Source organism: Ictalurus punctatus, chromosome 21 (genome assembly GCF_001660625.3).
Source record: "Ictalurus punctatus breed USDA103 chromosome 21, Coco_2.0, whole genome shotgun sequence".
Taxonomy (NCBI): domain Eukaryota; kingdom Metazoa; phylum Chordata; class Actinopteri; order Siluriformes; family Ictaluridae; genus Ictalurus; species Ictalurus punctatus.
The window spans coordinates 5,888,928-5,907,500 of NC_030436.2; the positions used below are offsets into that span (position 1 = coordinate 5,888,928).

General features: G+C 40.2%; 1 protein-coding gene across 7 annotated transcripts in view; it reads right to left on the reverse strand.

The window, feature by feature from the left end:
* Positions 1-18,573, reverse strand: part of pcbp4 (poly(rC) binding protein 4) — a 107,504-nt gene that overhangs the window by 29,143 nt on the left and 59,788 nt on the right. For all 7 annotated transcript variants that reach the window (XM_017451019.3, XM_017451018.3, XM_047149323.2 and 4 more), the window contains exons 5-6: positions 7,614-7,730; positions 878-1,009 (exon numbers count right to left, since the gene is read on the reverse strand). In XM_017451019.3, the coding sequence (XP_017306508.1) occupies positions 878-1,009; positions 7,614-7,730 (249 nt within the window). The remainder of the gene's footprint in view (positions 1-877; positions 1,010-7,613; positions 7,731-18,573) is intronic.

Here is an 18,573-nt window from a genome sequence, read left to right on the forward strand (position 1 = left end):
TCTTGAGAACCCTGAGGCGTAGACACGTTCTTTGTTCTTTTTACTACAGATTCCTTGGCTACTTCCCAAAGCAACTTGCCATTTAGATCATTAAGTTCCACCCACTGAGATTTTAAGCTAATTTGCAAAACCTGCAACACCTAATTTTGCAAAATAGTTTTAGTTTTTTTGCAATATAGTGCAAAATAGGATTTTTGCTATATCCTTACAAATTTGTCTCCTAACAGATATTTTCACAATATCAACAATTATACATGTTTTTCTCTGTTAAAGTATACATTTTCCATGAATTATTAGCCTTAGATTATGTAGATTCATAATGCATTATTATATGTACATGCATTAAATCTATCAGTTATATTACAGCCAAAACTACTGTCAGAGCCGTGCTTTTCTAGAACATTAATCATCTTGTGGCCAATCAACTTCAAGAATTCAACAGCATTGTGGTATAAGGCGTGAACACCATTTAGATAATTTAAATAAGCATTTCATCAAATGTTTAACAAGCGCAACAGAAAAAGTCCACTTGATGATTAATATGGATGACTTGAAAATAATAATCCAATAAAAGTTCCAACCCATTTTCTACGTATTCCACCCATTTCTTCCACCTCCTTCCATTTCCTGCATTAGCGACCACTCCAAAGTTAGCATGATCCGGCACGTGGCATTACCTCATCCCCCGGCTGACAGCAGAGACCATAAATGTAAAATAAGTGGGTTTTTACTGGCATCCAGACCCATGAAATATGCAGTAGAGTAAGCGACTTGAACACACTAAGCATTGAGGACCGCTCCTTAGAGGTCTTGTAGTGGAAGGAGAAGAATAAGGGAGGGAGAGGTGGAGATATAAGTGTGTTTCTCTGGCCCTTACCTCTCTGATCTCTTTGATTTTTGAGCCGCCTTTTCCAATTAGAGAGCCGCACTGGCTGGCAGGAATAACCAGACGCAACGTGACTGGAGGCTTGCTGGTTACTGTGCCGTTAGCCACGAGAGTAGCCAGGTCCTGAAATACACAATACAGTATATGTAAGAAAATTGGAGTACATTTAACAGACCTTAGAGCAGAAAAAAAAACATTTAAGTGGTGTAATATTAGATCCAAGCATTATGTGTAATGTATTTGATGTAATGAGTGAGGTGTGCTTCAAGATATAGGTCTGAAATTTGACCTTCATGAAAACCATGTCTATGGGAATTCCCTAGACTCTTAAATCTGCTTCTATCATTTTATACCCCAGCACTCTTGAATTCCTATCTGATTGGTGAGAAGGTGCTGATTAATTTTTTATCACGACAGCTCTGACAATACAGTTAAAGTGTATATGTTAGCACCTCTGCGTGTAGTAAGATCCATTTTTACAAATGCGACGCTTGTACAGTTTTATCAGAATCCCACCACCCAGCCTGTGAACAGAATATCATCTATTAAAATAATGGTAACTCCTTTGTAGCTGCCTGCATTAATTGTGGAACATTTCCAGAATGCCCCTGGCCTTCCCAAATGAGACCATTACCAAGTGAAGACCTTGTGTTTTGGATTCCGTGCTTGAAAGCGGTTCTTCGCAGTAGAATTTAATCAGCCCCTCCATGCCCATCTCCTTCAGTGTTTGCCAATCAATATAAATCACTGGCTAAAGGTTAGCAGCGATTGAACAACGTTGAACAAGCCTTGTGGCTGAGATTCCCATTGATTTCCACCACCAGGTTATGCATAATATTTACCCATTCCACATCTCGCGTGTTACTTTCGAGGTTGCAGTTGATGTACCACTGGCCTCAGAAACATTCATTGGAATCAGAGACTCGTATTTGAATGCTTCAGCAGTATAACTGATAGGAAAACTGCAACGTGGCTTGGGCTCAGCAACGCAGGCCAGTTTTCATGAACACACTCTTTGCTTTAAGAGGAATGAGCTTGAATGTCCTTTACTCAGGCTGCACAATTTCAGAGGCTCTTTCTTTAATTAAGCCTGGCAATAAATAGTGCTCCAAGTCAAGGCCCACCATCACTGCAATTAATTAATGGGGAGCAGGATTCTTGCTGGGGTTTGAAATGTAAATAGCAACCACTGTCTCGCTGCCCATCAATTTCTGCTCTTTCTACGTGAAGGGAATAATTACGACCTGAGTGGGCACCTTGTAATGGGATCCAACAAAGAATTTATTCTTGCAGATGTGTTTGCACTGGGTTTGTTTGTGTCCACAATGAAAATCCTGTAAGAATGGATTGGAGGAGACAAAAAAATCCAGAGATGTATCTATTTCTGCAAATATACACCAAAACATATGACAAGAAAATCTTGAGGATTTGCACTTTCACCTCTGAATACTGGCATGGATATGATTTGGTCGTAGGCACGAGTCACGCAATATGGCCAAATGTTTGTTTATTTTTACTCAACTAGTGGAAATAGATCCCGAAGTAGCCACGCTCACTTTATAGCACATCGGCTAGCTAGCACATTGGCTTAACCTGTTAAAGATGCTTCTGGTCAAATCTGCATCCGTTCTTCCTTTTCATCTTCATCTGATGAGCCAACTCAAAAGTCTCGTTTGCTGATGATGTCGCTAATATGTCTGTGCTAACCATTTGGAAGTACAAAGTGGAATTTTACGTCCCAAACAAAACACGAGAGGCGTAATACACACATTGAAACGTCCCAGTGCGGTTATAGGAAATATCGCCACCCTTGGAACACTGTTTGTCCAATCAAATTAGTGGACCAGAACTAACTGCTGAATAATACAATTTAGGTCCTCATAGCTGTGAAGAGCATGTGCCTTCCCCACTCCCCAGTGCCTGTTGGTATCATGTACACTAAGTGCTAGCAAGATGTCCAGGTCAATCCTTTCACCCTCTTCCTCCTAATCTACTTTCACAACCTGGCAAATGCTCAATCATTCATTGTGATATTAACCTCCACAGGTCCACGCATTGGCTTAAATACTGTATTCTCCCTTACAGCCATAATCTGGAATTGATAAAATAATACCACAGCACCTCAGGATAAAGGCTGAATTCTTAACAGAATGCATAGATTTTTCTGTCTTGTTACTTGACTTGAAAATCCGTAATGTTTTATTCAGCTGTTTTATGCACATATTTTCAGAAGGTTTTCAGAATGTTGTCTACATGGCCTTACTTTCAAGCGCAGGTGACTGATGAGTTCAAATTCATTACTTCTTTACACAGTTTCAGCATGCTGACATATAGGTTTTAAGTAGTCCTTAGGCTGTAGCTTGATTTCTTAAATTTTTGACAAAAGCAACAGAGTAAAGAGAAAGGACAATTAGAGACTACTTGAAAACAACTGGGATTGACTTTTTTATTTTGTTATTCTTTTCTAATGAAGTATTGAGTTCAGATTCAATTTGATTTATATAGCACTTTTACCAATTCATATTGTTACAAAGCACTTTTACAGCAATCTGGTTGTAGATTTAGATCCCTACTGAGCAAACCAAAGACTACATTGATGAGGAAATAGTCAATAAGACAACATGATTAAGAAACCTCAAGACTCCAGAGTGAACACATCCTCTTCTAGGTGATACTTGTTGGCAGGATTATAAACCATTACTCTTATACAAGTGTATGATGTAAAGGAAAACCGTGCTAAGTGTGTTGAAAGAAGTCGTGGGATTAAGTCTTAATGATTACAGCAGCAGTTAATTGGCACAAGTCTATCATATGAAGGTTGATTTTTATTATTTTTTTGGTAGAGCTGATGGTGTTTAGTTATTCCCAATGTAATGTTAATACTAAACTGAGGTAACTGGGTGTTGTCTTCTTGAAGGGAGCTTTCACACTTGGCTTTTATTTTTTTCTCAACCGCCAGCACACATTTTGCTTGTAATTCTATGGAAAGAAGTTGCAACGGAGGTGGAATGTGGCTGCTTTTAAACAGCACTGCCTTTTCAGTGCCAAGTGACATTAAGTGTTTTTATTTATTTATTTATTTTACCTCCTGGTAAAAAACATCAGGTTGCAAGTTGGGCAAAAAAGTTCCCCAAAAGTTATTCAGCAAACATAAGGAGATTTATGACATCATTCCTAATGTTACAATGTTGCAATGTAACTAAAAATAACAACTTTGCTATTTTGGGGATATTCACCAGCACACAATGTGACCTCTCACTATAACTGTGACTTCATACAGTCATGCATTCTCCTCTAAAGCTTCAGCAAAGGCAAATAACCACAAACACCTCACTGAGATGATCCATACTATTTCATCTTTTTAACTATTAATAATAAATCTAATCTAGATATCAAGCTAGATGTATTATTTAGTCGATACCAACTAGGACTTCTACGAGCATTGTTATGGTTACAATTGCGTGAGCTGCTTTTTTTCATATCAGCAAAAAATGCGCTTAAGCCAGTGCTTTTTTTTGGGGTGGGCGCAAGTGTGAAAGGAACCTAAGGCATTCTACTCAGCACTTTTTCTGGGGAGAAACAGCCAGATATCGAATGACAGCATGCCTTTTACGACAAGCCTTACTACTAGAAGCCATTCGGAACTGCCTAAAAGACTCTTGCCTAAATTCTTTGTATAACTGAGTACAAGCTGCATGTTATGAAACTTTTTAGTTTTAGAATGTTTTAGAATCAGTCAATTATACAACAGTTAGTTCTGGTCCACTAATTTGATTGGTGGAGTCACGTTCCAAGAGCGCTTATATTTCCTATAACCACACTGGGACATGTCACTGTGTGTATCACTCCGCTCATCTGCATTTACCATGTAAAATTCCACTTCCTAGTTCGAAATGGTTACTATAGTAGTGCTAGAGACATCTCGAGATGAGAATAAAAAGAAAGAAGGGACGCCAATTTTACCAGAAGTACCTTTAAGGGGAATGTACAAATTAAGCTAGCCGATGTACTATAAAGTGGGTGCGGCTTCTTCTGGATCTACTTCCGCTAGCGAAGCAAAAATAAACAGAACATTTGGCCATATAGTGTATGAAAAGTCACTTTGATATTAATTTCTTGTTTATAAAACTATTGCATAAAGCAATATCGCACTTTCAGTTGTACTGAATATCAGCACATCTGTGATTACCTGCGGCGAATCCCAGCCGTGCTGATATTCAGTATAACCACACTCTTGCTCGTATAATATTGCTTAATTCTACCATAGCACAGTTAAATTCTTGAATCTGATTCATCAGAAGGTGTTGATTCATTTTCCAAAACAGCAACTCTGGCAATAGTGTAAATCAAATGATAAGTGTATATTAATGCACTCATTCTAATATGTCATTGTTTCTATAGTAACAACTAATTGACATGGACTTATATATCTAAAGTTAATAAGAACTATATATTTTTAAAAAATGTGTTGTAATTAACAGAAAGATGCGTAATCACTGATATGGTGAAGCTTTCTGTAAGGACATGCTTATTTGACATTGATGGAAGGAGTCTCCAGTGTCAGTAAGTTTGTCCTCTAGAGGAAAGTCTTTAGGACAGAGGACTTTCTGGTTTCTCGGTAACATGTCACAATGTTTTGTTTTTTTACCACCTTTGTCTTATTAACTTTAAGAGAAAGCAAAAAAGAGAAGCTGTTAAAGAAACGCTGCTATAACGTAAGTAATAACAGGAACTAACTTCACAACAATTAATGTAGCTATAAAGAGTTCACTGCTATGCAAATTGCTATGGTATAACACAAAAGGGTTTGCTGTTCTAAAAAAAATAATCCACAATGGGGTGGTGTGATGCGAACCAATGTGAAGTATAATAATAATAATAACAGCCTAGAACATTTGTGCTTCAGCCCTGTCCACATGGTGTTATCTGTCCTAGTCTGTTACAATGCATTTTCTCAGTGACTGTACCAGTGTGTAATTCTTTTCTGTTTGGTTGCTCATTGTTTTTCACATTGTGTGTTTGTCCATGATTGTTCCTTGTTTATGTATCAATGTATTCTAAAGCGTCCTTGAGTTCGGGAAAGGCGCAATATAAATTAAACATATTATTATTATTATTATTATTATTATTATTATTATTATTCTTGTGTTGTTTCTGAAAAACCAAAACCCCACCGAAAGCTGTAACAGCAAGAAAATTTAAGGATGTTTGAAGTGGAACAGGCCCCTAAATAAAACTCTGTCAAGCTGTGATGTGCATCATGTGCTTGGTGCGAGTCGAATCTTGACCCTGCTGCAGACTCCGAGGTTTCTATGACAACTCATTCAATTCTGACTGGGCCAGGCTGAGTTGCAGAGAGATTCCCCGCAGCTGGTTAATGACCTGCACTCTGCCACGTGCATAAAGCAAATAATGGGATTGGTGTGAGAAGCGAGGCAGCAAGGCAAAGTTCTTGACAGAGGCGGGATTGGGGCAAAGGAGTCATTAGAGAATATCGGGTAGATTCGATTTCTATGTACGGCTAAGGATGGTGGAGGTCAGGGATGGGTTGACAGAAATAGATGCGTGGTAGTTAATGGTGTGTCACTGAGAATAATTACTTGTGGGCATTTGGGGGTAATTCTGTACTTGAGCACATAAAAGAACAATTCACTGATTACTCAACATATGAAACGAACAGTCTTGATGGGTAAAATTTTGCTTCACATTACTGTGCCAATTAGATTTGTCATGTCATGACAGTATCTGAATCCGTTTCTGTGTAGTCCACCAAATATCTGTAGTGGGCGTGGCCTAAACCAGAAGGGTTATTTTTTCTGAAGTAAATAAACACTGGAAACCAATTGGGACAGTGGTATCTCAGTGGTTAGGTTGTTGGACTGCTGATTGGAAGGTTGTGAGTTCAAATCCCAGCGCTGCCATTGGGCCCTTGAGCAACAGCCTTCACCCTCAACTTAACTGCTCAGTTGTAGAAATGAGATAAATGTAAGTCGCTCTGAATAAAGAAGTCTGGCAAATGCCATAAATGTAAATGAAAGAAAAAGAGGCTCGGACAGTTCCTCAACCTCAGCTGTGTCACTCGAGTATGTAATTGGTCTCAACTAGAAATGTGGATGGGACTGTTTTTTCCCCCCTTTAAATCCCACTTGCGTAGTTATATTTTCAATTTTGCAATATTTTCTAACAAATTCCATTTCGTAAAATATAAATAAACTAGTAGTCCACATGAATCCATGTCCACATTAATCCAGATAGATCTGAAAACTGCATTTGTGTTTTAAAACTGGATAGCAGGCAGAACAACTGCAGTACAACATCGTCCACCATCTTGTTTGTTTTGAGTTAAATGGGACACATGCCTGGGTCACATGATTAAAAAATATGCAATTGTTTTTGAATATCTCCGTTTTCTCAGTCCACACGTTTTCAAATCTATCCACTTGGGAGAGCGTTTTCCAAAAGCTCAGTTTTCGCTCAACAAAAACACCGTCTCAGTGTGGACGCAAGGACAAAACATAGAGAAGAAGCGTTTTCAAATGTATACAGATGAATGTAGCCGTAGCCTCATTTAAACCAACACAACCCTGACGAGGCAGTTACCTAATATAAAGGAATAAACAAATGAATGATGTTTATGTGCATGCTAGAGAAGTGTGTGTGTGTGTGTGTGTGTGTGTGTGTGTGTGTGTGTGTGCGCGTGCGTGCATATGCATGCTCTCGCCCTCACCTCCTCCAGCTTTATCGTGATCATGGTGAAGGCTCGGAACACACACTCTGTGGGGCCAGTGATGGTGATGATCCGCTCGGGACAAGAACCCTCTGAGATGTTAATGCGTGCGCTGCTCTGTTAGGATAGACAGATCAAAAGAAAGAGAAATGAATGATAGGACTAGATGGGGTAAAAGAAATATAGGGAGGTGGTAGACATCATTGCTGATATCTATCTTTGATATCTCTGCCCCTATTCTTTCTGTCTTTCTCGCGATCAAATCACTCTGAAATGTTTTCTTTTATTCTTATGTGTGTCATTTGGCACCTCCGTGGGCCAGCGTCTGGGCTCGGAATTAGAAATATGCTTGCAGAAATGTGTGTGTGTGTGTAGGCATGTGTGATAAAAGATGTCTGAGTGCCCCTTGCTTTCATTCTGCATATACTGTAAAACAGACAGAAAGCAGGTTTCCCACTCTTTTTCACAGATCATTTCCCAGGACTTTTCAAGGACATTTCAAATTTCATGATGATGGGAATAAAAGACAGGATTCACGACCTGAAGTGATATATTTCTCTCTCCAGAAGTCTTAAAAAAACCCATATAATTCATGGCTATGACTTAAATGGTAAATGGTCTGCACTTATATAGCGCTTTTTTGACCTTAGCGGTTCCAAAGCGCTTTATGCTGAGTCTTGTTCACCCATTCACACACACACACGTAACTATAAATCTTAACTAAAACTATCAAATCTATAACTATAAAATCTGAAATACACCACATACACACACACACAGAGCTTCTGAAGTTAAACTCTTCACTTCATTATAATGAACTCATTATAACGCCTACCTAGGCCCTTCACATTAAGCTTTCCCTTCGGCTCTTCCCCTAACTGCAGTCTCCAAAAAAAAAAGGCATTATCAAAAATAATTTCCAAAAAGCATCTGTTCCAAACAGACTAAACAATATATAAATGTCTGTCCAAAACATTTACTGTATTAAGCGCCACTGAACAGTATCCTTTTGAACTTTTTTAGTGTAATTGCTTCAAACTCTCTTGCATGTTTTCCAAACTTTGTTCTAGAGCTGCTAACTCCTCACGTTTCTCTGCGACAGTTTTTTGAAAAAATATTTGATTTTGACAGTAAGGTGAAGTCATTCTTTCTTTCTGCCCTGACTGCCATTTCATCTGCCTCTTTTTGCATGGTTTCAGTGCTTTCATTATTTTTTTTTACTTTTTTTCATTGACATGATCAATTTCTTGGTGCAGGTCTTTTCTTTTCCTCTCACTGGCAGTTTGGACTTTCTTTTTCTTTTCATTCTCCAAGTACTACATATATCTCATCCTTACTCCTTTGCAGTGTAGTATGAGATCTCTTGGCAGGACTTCATCCAGTGCTCCAGGTTCCCTTTAAAGCATATCTTTGTTGATAGAGTATCCTCGTTCCATTGCCCCTTGTCCATGAGACAGTGTGAGCAGATGTTTAATCAGGTCCCACAAGGCTGTATATTCTGTTCTGAAACTGACAAGATTTCCAAGAAACGTGTCTAGACTGGAAGTCTAAGCAAAATTTTGTAATTCTGCTTTATGTTGTGTGTAGGCGTGTATCGAAAGTGTTTTGTACTGTGCAAGAACCTCATCACACTGAGGTGCAGTGTATCAACTGGCATTGAGCAAAACTTGTAAGAGTTTCTGAAACATTTCTCTTGAACTTTCTCCGCTTGCGACCATGGCGACAGGGTCAAGACAGGGTCGTGTGCTGCACAGCTGGGTGCATTATGGGATTTCTCGCCATCATTTTCTTGCAAGTCATGGAAAGGAAGGAGACACATTCTTTCTTGAACAGCTGAATTTTGACAGGATGTTCCTGGAGGTTTTCAGATGCCTCCTCTAAAGCTTGCTTCGTTCCAAATTCAATGTCAAGCTGTTTGAGTGGTACACGCTTTGCTTTTTCTTGTGGATCTAGTTTCAGCAGTTGGAGAGGTGTCTTTAACTTTTCCAGTTCTTCCCTTTTGATATAGCATGATAGCAAGCTTCTCATGGTTGACTAGAGCTCCTTTGCTCAAAGAGGAACCATTGGAGAATCTGTCTGGAATTTATCCAAAAATGCTTCAGCTGTCTAGTAACAAATACAAAATAAATGTAGCTTGGCAACAAAAAGAGGGTCTGAAGTAACCTCCTTTACTGTGCAGTATGATGCTGATGGTGGAACTTTACTTTATAAAAGTATGTTGATGTACGTTTGCACTGCGGGCCAAATTTCGATTGCTCTCTCGGCAACTGCTGACTCTTCTACCCATCGACGAGCACAGAACTTCAAAGGAAATGTTGATGTTTTGGTCATCTCAATGAAAACCCTACGTCTGGCTATTGAGTCATGGAACAAACGTCAAAGAGCCCTCAGTACATCTCCCACCTTCCAACCCGTTTCTGTCTCTCCACTTTGAAAGCTTCCATGCACAACATGCAAAGCACAGCTTCCCAAATTCAGCAACGTTGATGCATCATGGTCTGATTGTCTCTTGTCTTCTTGGAACATCTTCATGCATTTCCAGTTTACTATAGGCCCATCCATTGAGATCTGCCGGAGCTTCTTGGGATCACGTGTTGAAAGGGTTTTCTTTATTTTCTCCAAAAGCTTCTCTGCCTGAGTATGTCCCATCAACTGTGAATCAAAATAGTGCACAGCTACTTCACGATCTCTTCACGATCACTCCAGTAACGGACAATAACATCCATCTGTTCCATCTGTGTCACTTTATTCAAGGATTCATCAAAGGATACTACATAGCATTGTGCCTTCCTGACATCTTTGATCGACTCCTCTTTGAAATATGGCCACAAGCCAGAGGATAAAAGGTAAGCAGATTTTGTTGCACCACATGAAAACCGTTTGGCAATATCACTGTCTGGGAACTTTAGACTAAAAATGACTGACACATCAGAGCTGGAGTTGAATGAGTAATTTGACCCGACCATTTTGATTCCCCAACGAATCTCAGCTTCGAGCACAGCTTGCCTTGAAAAGAACTTTGATAGTGTTGAGCTGCCTTGTGGGCCTGACCATGTTGCCTCTTCATTTGTACTGGACATTTGAAAAAAAGCTACACTTCCCTAACCCCCCACCCCTTTAACCTCTGCAGCAATGCTGGCAGCACTCATATGTCTATTTCCCAAAGACAACCTCTAGATATGACGCTGAGCACGTGCACTCAACTTCATTGGTCGACCATGGCGAGGCCTGTTCTGAGTGGAACCTGTCCTGTTAAACTGCTGTATGGTCTTGGCCACCGTGCTGCAGCTCAGTGTCAGGGTCTTGGTAATCTTCTTATAGCCTAGGCCATCTTTATGTAGAGCAACAATTCTTTTTTTCAGATCCTCAGATTCAATTCAATTCAATTCAATTTTATTTGTATAGCGCTTTTTACAATAGACATTGTCTCAAAGCAGCTTTACAGAAATATCAACATGGTATACAGATATTAAAGGTGCGAATTTATCCCAACTGAACAAGCCACTGAGTGGCGATGGTGGCAAGGAAAAACTCCCTAAGATGTTTTAAGAGGAAGAAACCTTGAGAGGAACCCGACTCAGAAGGGAACCCATCCTCATCTGGGTAACAACAGATATTGTGAAAGAGTTCATTATGGATTTATATGAAGTCTGTATGGCGTTAAGAGCAGCCGTAGTCCCAGCAGTCTGGAATTAAAGAAGATTTGAGCTCCATCCAGAGGCAGAAAGGATCTGGATCTCTAGTATCTCCATAAATTCGTGTGGGGCTCGGTGAAAGGAGAGAGGGAGAAAAAAGATAATTATGACTGCGAAGTAGTAGAACAGAATCTAGTCAGGGTAGGCTTGAGTAAACAAATACGTTTTAAGCTTAGACTTAAACACTGAGACTGTGTCTGAGTCCCGAACACTAATAGGAAGACTGTTCCATAACTGTGGGGCCCTATAAGAGAAAGCTCTTCCCCCTGCTGTAGCCTTCACTATTCGAGGTACCGTCAGATAGCCTGCATCTTTTGATCTAAGTAGGCGTGGCGGATCATATAAAACCAAAAGGTCGCTTAGATATTGTGGCGCGAGACCATTTAGTGCTTTATAGGTTAATAAGAGTATTTTATAATTAATGCGAGATTTTACTGGGAGCCAATGCAGTATTGATAATATCGGTGTGATATGGTCGTATCTTCTAGTTCTAGTTAGGACTCTAGCAGCTGCATTCTGGACTAATTGGAGCTTATTTATATTCCTACTGGAACATCCAGACAGTATGGCATTACAGTAATCTAATCTAGAGGTGACGAATGCATGAACTAGTATTTCCGCATCATGTAGTGACAATATGTTTCTTATCTTAGAAATATTTCTGAGATGAAAGAAGGCTATCCTAGTAATATTATCTACATGAGCATCAAATGATAGACTGGAGTCAATAATCACTCCAAGGTCTTTAACTGCTGTACATGATGAAACAGAAAGACCATCCAGAGTAACCATGTGATCAGAAAGAATACTTCTAGCTACACGTGGGCCTAATAAAAGTATTTCTGTTTTATCAGAATTAAGTAGAAGGAAGTTAATTAACATCCAATGTCTAATGTCCTTTACACAATCCTCAACTTTACTAAGCTTCTGTCTCTCCTCTGGCTTCGCTGAAACATACAGCTGTGTATCATCAGCATAACAGTGGAAGCTAATTCCATGTTTACGAATAATTTGACCTAGGGGTAGCATATATAAAGTAAAGAGCAGTGGGCCTAAAACAGAACCCTGTGGAACTCCAAAAGTAACCTCAGTACGCATGGAGAATTCACCATTTACATCTACGAACTGATAACGATCGGTGAGATAAGACCTGAGCCAGGAGAGGACTGTTCCCTTAATACCAACAACATTTTCTAATCTATCAAGGAGAATAGTGTGATCTATAGTATCAAAAGCTGCACTAAGGTCGAGTAACACAAGCAGCGAGACACAACCCTGATCGTAAGTCAGTAGAAGGTCATTTACTACTTTAACTAACGCTGTCTCTGTGCTATGATGAGGTCTAAATCCTGACTGATACATTTCATGAATGTTATTCCTATCTAAGTACGAGCATAACTGCTTTGCTACAACTTTTTCTAAAATCTTAGAGATGAAGGGGAGATTTGATATTGGTCTATAGTTGGACAATTGAGACGGGTCAAGATCAGGTTTTTTAATCAAGGGTTTAATAACTGCTAATTTAAGTGATTTAGGTACATAGCCAGTGCTTAGGGAACAATTGATTATATTTAGAAGTGGTTCAATTACTCCTGGACCAATCTGTTTAAACAAACATGTAGGTACGGGATCTAGTATGCAAGTTGATGAATTGGCTGAAGAGATTAATGTAGCTAGTTCGGTCTCTCTAAGCGGAGCAAAACACTCTAAACATTGATCTGATATTGCTACATTGTCATGTAATGGGTTTGTTACAGTACTGTCCGGTTTTAATTTAATGGCCTGTATTTCACGTCTAATATTTTCAACCTTATCATTGAAAAATTTCATGAAATCTTCACTGCTATGTAATGATTGAGTGTTTCTCTCTGTAGTGGTTTTATTCCTAGTTAATTTTGCTACTGTGTTGAAAAGGAATCTAGAATTGTTTTTGTTGTCTCCTATTAAGGTGGAGAAATAGATTTTTCTAGCATCGCCAAGAGATTTCCTATATTTCAGTAGGCTCTCCTTCCACGCTGTTTGAAATATCACCAGTTTGGTTTGACGCCATTTACGTTCTAAGTGTCGAGTTGTCTGTTTTAAGGTTCGCGTTTGATCGTTATACCAGGGTGCAAATTTTTTTTCTCTAATTATTTTCCTTTTGAGTGGAGCCACTCTATCTAGCGTGTAGCGGAGTGTTGACTCCAAGCTTTCAGTCGCCTGATCAAGTTCTGTGTGATCTGACGGTGATCCAAATCTAATTGATGTTTCTGCGAGGTTCTTTATGAAGGTCGGTGCAGTAGCTGATTGTTCTTTGCCATGAGGTGCCATGTTGAACTTCCAGTATGAGGGAGTGTGAGAGCGATGACACCAAATTTAACACACCTTCTCCCAATTCACACCTGAGACCTCATAACACTAAGTCACATGACACCGGGGAGGGAAAATGGCTAATTGGGCCCAATTTAGACATTTTCACTTAGGGGTTTACTCACTTTTGTTGCCAGCGGTTTAGACATTAATGGCTGTGTGTTGAGTTATTTTGAGGGGACAGCAAATTTACACTGTTACACAAGCTGTACACTCACTACTTTACATTGTAGCAAAGTGTCCTTTCTTCAGTGTTGTCACATGAAAAGATATAATCAAATATTTACAAAAATGTGAGGGGTGTACTCACTTTTGTGAGATACTGTATAAACACTGGATACAGATTTTGAGTGTGTGAATTTATCCCAATTTCATGGCGACGGTGGCAAGGAAAAACTCGCTAAGATGTTAAGAGGAAGAAACCTTGAGAGGAACCACATCTACAGTGGTTGCTTGTAGGTCTTTGTTAATTTGTCTGCAAATTTCTTGTCCGCTGTCTTCAGAAGTCATTTCTCTGAGAAAATGTGTCATTTTTGTCTCCTTGTTCATTTGTGTAGCAACATTTACATGTCCTTGTCTTCGTTCATGTCTCTCGAGCGCTGAGAGACCCACGGTACCGACATCAAAGGATTTCCTGCAAAACCGCTGATATGCCCGTTACACATCTCCTGATACTGTACTTCTCTTAGCCAGTCCATGAACTGGGGATCTTTCCATTCCTTCTTAAACGTGCACTGCCTCCCTGACATTTATGTTGCTTAATTCTTTTATGTCATTTAAGATCAGAAGTGTTACAGATGCAATGAATGGTAGGAATAGCCTTTACATGTCCTAGTATCTCTTTTTACATCACCCCTTGTTCTAATTTTGTATTACTGACAGTATTCAGTCGTTGTACTTCACTGTCTTTCCTTTGTTTGGAAAGTACACCTCCTATATTTATTTTCAATTACGTTATATACATTCATATTATATTAACAAACTATTTAATAAAATGATACCAACAATCACTAGTAATAATGTGAATTTAATGTAACATTAATGTGTGTGTGTGTGTGTGTGTGTGTGTGTTTCTTTACGCTCGTGTGCTCACTGACTCATTCTCCAGGGTGGGTATGCGCGCACGTGCTTGTGCGTGAGTGTGTGTGTGTGTGTGTGTGTGTTGGTGTGTGTGGATGACTCAAGAAATTGCTGTGCTGGACTGTGTGAATCATCCTCCTGCAGGCCCCCTGCTGTCTCTCTCCATTAACACTGATCACTCCATCAATCACACACACACACTCCGCTCTGGCTTCATGCATATGCCACACAGTTGTGCTACACAAACACTGTAGACCTGCCATTTCAGAACTGATAAGGAATCAGTGGTGTGGCAAAATGGGAAAACAGTACACTCCGAATGTGCATCAGCTACAGTATTGAAGTATTTCTTCATGTAAGTCGCTTTTGTAGAATAAGTGATTTGTTGCTTGGTGTAAAATGAATGCACGCTATTACATTCCTGTGCTTTACTTCAAGGTCCTAACATTTAAGAAATATGGTCAAAACAGCCACACTTACAACTTATGATCACTGATGATCTAACAGTGTGTTCTTGCATAAAACTAGTGTTTAAAGTGTTCCTATTACGTAGTAAAAAAAGCCATTACCCAAAATGTACACCACAGCACTGTTGACTTCTCTATTCTGATTGGTCAGAAGGTGTTGATTCATGTTTTTAAAACCATCAGACCTGACAATCGTTCTGGCTGCATGGTTGATATTAACGTACTGCTTCTAAGATGTCCTTACATTTACCTTTATTCACTTAGCAGACGCTTTTATCCAAAGCGACTTACAAATGAGAAAATACAAGCAAAAATGTCCGTACACAGGAACTTGTAAGGTTGCTGCGCCACATTAACAGATTTAACAAAACACGTGTAATCGTTGAAGGTGTTGACGTTTTCTGTGAGGAAACGAGTCTCCAAAAAAAGGCAAAACAAATGAAGGGTAGCGCTGGTAAAATGGAGGACGGAGGAGTTTGCAGTTTCTCAATAATATGATTTTTTTTGTCTTCTTAACTTCAACAGAGATAAGAAAAGAAAGTCTGGGGAAGGAATGATTATTTGTAGCTGCTTGGACGTAAGTAATAACAGGAACTATCCATCCATCCATCCATTTTCCATAACGCTTATCCTACACAGGGTTGGGGGGAGCCTGGAGCCTATCCCAGGGAGCTCGGGGAACAAGGCAGGGCACAATCACACACACATTCACACACTACGTACAATTTGGAAATACCAATCAGCCTACAACACATGTCTTTGGACTGGGGGAGGAAATTGAAGAACCCAGAGGAACCCCGGAAGCATGGGGAGACATGCTTGCACGCAGGGCAGAGGTGGATTTTGAACCCCCAATCCTGGAGGTGCGTGGCAAAAGTGCTAACCACTAAGCCACTGTGCCCCCATAACAGGTCCCCCCCACTCCCGAATTAGCTTGCCATATGTTATTACATTATGCTAGCTATCTCTGTTTAGCCTAGTCAGAGACTGGGTAAGAACACTGAAGATTTCAGTTGCCCAATTGCCTAGCTAAAAAATTTACGACCTGTCCAAACCACACAATGTGTTTCAGCCATTAGAGACATACTTCCATTGATGTATATTACTGTAGAATTTGTACTGCCTTTCTCTAACTGATGGAATAAAACTCATTCTTGTTTGTGAACACTGGCTTTGCACGTCTCCGTACTGCCTTTAAGAACTAGCTTGTTTAGCGGTGTGCGAACGAGGCTGTTTTGCCGTCGTTTCCAGGTTCCGCTGTGTCTGCAGCTTGATTACATTTATGGCTCAGCCCTTGAAAGGCTATTTCTTGCTTATTGCTTATCATTTGTAAAATTTATTCCTGCAATCTAAGACGCTCGCTTTACAGCGGCTGAGATGAGAATGTTTTTAGTTTTAGTTTTTACATTTCCAGGCCACCAGATGTTTGTAGGGAAACAGATGGTCTGATGACCTCTGCTCAACCTCATTTTGACCCATGCTTGACTTATTGGTTTCACTGTTTATAGCTAGTATTCGCTATTACTGTAATTCCCACCCAGCTCGGGCCATTGTATACGATCAGTTCTCAACACTTCAGTTCTCTATTAGCTATACTGACTGCCGGTTTCAGCTCATATCCAATATAACACCCCATGATTAGGATTTTTATAGATGTACTTGGACTACCAGAGAGAAGAGGCCAAATTTGGCCCATATGAATCAGTTCTATCATCGTCTATTCCCACTCATCCCCCAGTGTATCAAAGGGGACTGCAAGCTACATTTCTGCATTTGGGTTTGATGCCAACATCCTACCGCAACCAGCCGCATCACATATCTTATACTCGTGCAGCATTTACATTTTGGCCCAGCTCTGGTCCATGTCATGCATGAGATATGGTCTCATCAAGGTTGTTCTGGCAACCAGATTCAGAGGCGTTTATGATCATGGTGGTATGTAGGCCAGATGAAAGTGTGGACCAGCACTGGTCATGAATTTTTTTGTTCGTTAGTTTGTTTTAAATTTATATAGTATTTAGAAATGATAATCATGGTGCTGAATTGTAGAAGCAGTATATGTACAGTGTATGGGGGTTGCAAGTGGCAGATTTTGTGTTTTGTGCTACTGGGCTGGTTTTTAGTAGACATTGGGCTGAGAGGGGCATGGTGGCTTAGTGGTTAGTACATTTGCCTCGCACCTACAGGGTTGGGCACTTGATTCCCACCTCCACCCTGTGTGTGGAGCTTACATGTTCTCCCCGTGTTTCAGGGGTTTCCTCCAGGTTTCCTCCCCTAGTCCAAAGACATGCGTTGTAAGCTGTTTCTCGTTTCCAAATAGTCTGTAGTGTGTTAACTGGTGTGTGTGTGTGTGTGTGTGTGTGTGTGTGTGTGTGTGTGATTATGCCCTGCGATGGGTTGGCACCCCGTCCAGGGTGTCCCCTGACTTGTGCCCCACTCCCCACTGCATAGTGGTATCTGTCTATCTATCTATCTGTCTGTCTATCTATCTATCTACAGTGAGGGAAAAAAGTATTTGATCCCCTGCTGATTTTGTACGTTTGAAATGATCATTCTATAATTTTAATGGTAGATTTATTTGAACAGTGAGAGACAGAATAACAACAAGAAAATCCAGAAAAACGCATGTCAAAAATGTTATAAATTGATTTGTATTTTAATGAGGGAAATAAGTATTTGACCCGCTCTCAATCAGAAAGATTTCTGGCTCCCAGGTGTCTTTTATACAGGTGACGAACTGAGATTAGGAGCACACTCTTAAAGGGAGTGCTCCTAATCTCAGCTTGTTACCTGTATAAAAGACACCTGTCCACAGAAGCAATCAATCAATCAGATTCCAAACTCTCCACCATGGCCAAGACCAAAGAGCTCTCCAAGGATGTCAGGGACAAGATTGTAGACCTACACAGGTCTGGAATGGGCTACAAGACCATTGCCAAGCAGCTTGGTGAGAAGTTGACAACAGTTGGTGCGATTATTCGCAAATGGAAGAAACACAAAAGAACTCAATCTCCCTCGGCCTGGGGCTCCATGCAAGATCTCACCTCGTGGAGTTGCAATGATCATGAGAACAGTGAGGAATCAGCCCAGAACTACACGGGAGGATCTTTTCAATGACCTCAAGGCAGCTGGGACCATAGTCACCAAGAAAACAATTGGTAACACACTACGCCGTGAAGGACTGAAATCCTGCAGCGCCCGCAAGGTCCCCCTGCTCAAGAAAGCACATATACATGCCCGTCTGAAGTTTGCCAATGAACATCTGCATGATTCAGAGGACAACTGGGTGAAAGTGTTGTGGTCAGATGAGACCAAAATGCAGCTCTTTGGCATCAACTCAACTCGCCGTGTTTGGAGGGGGAGGAATGC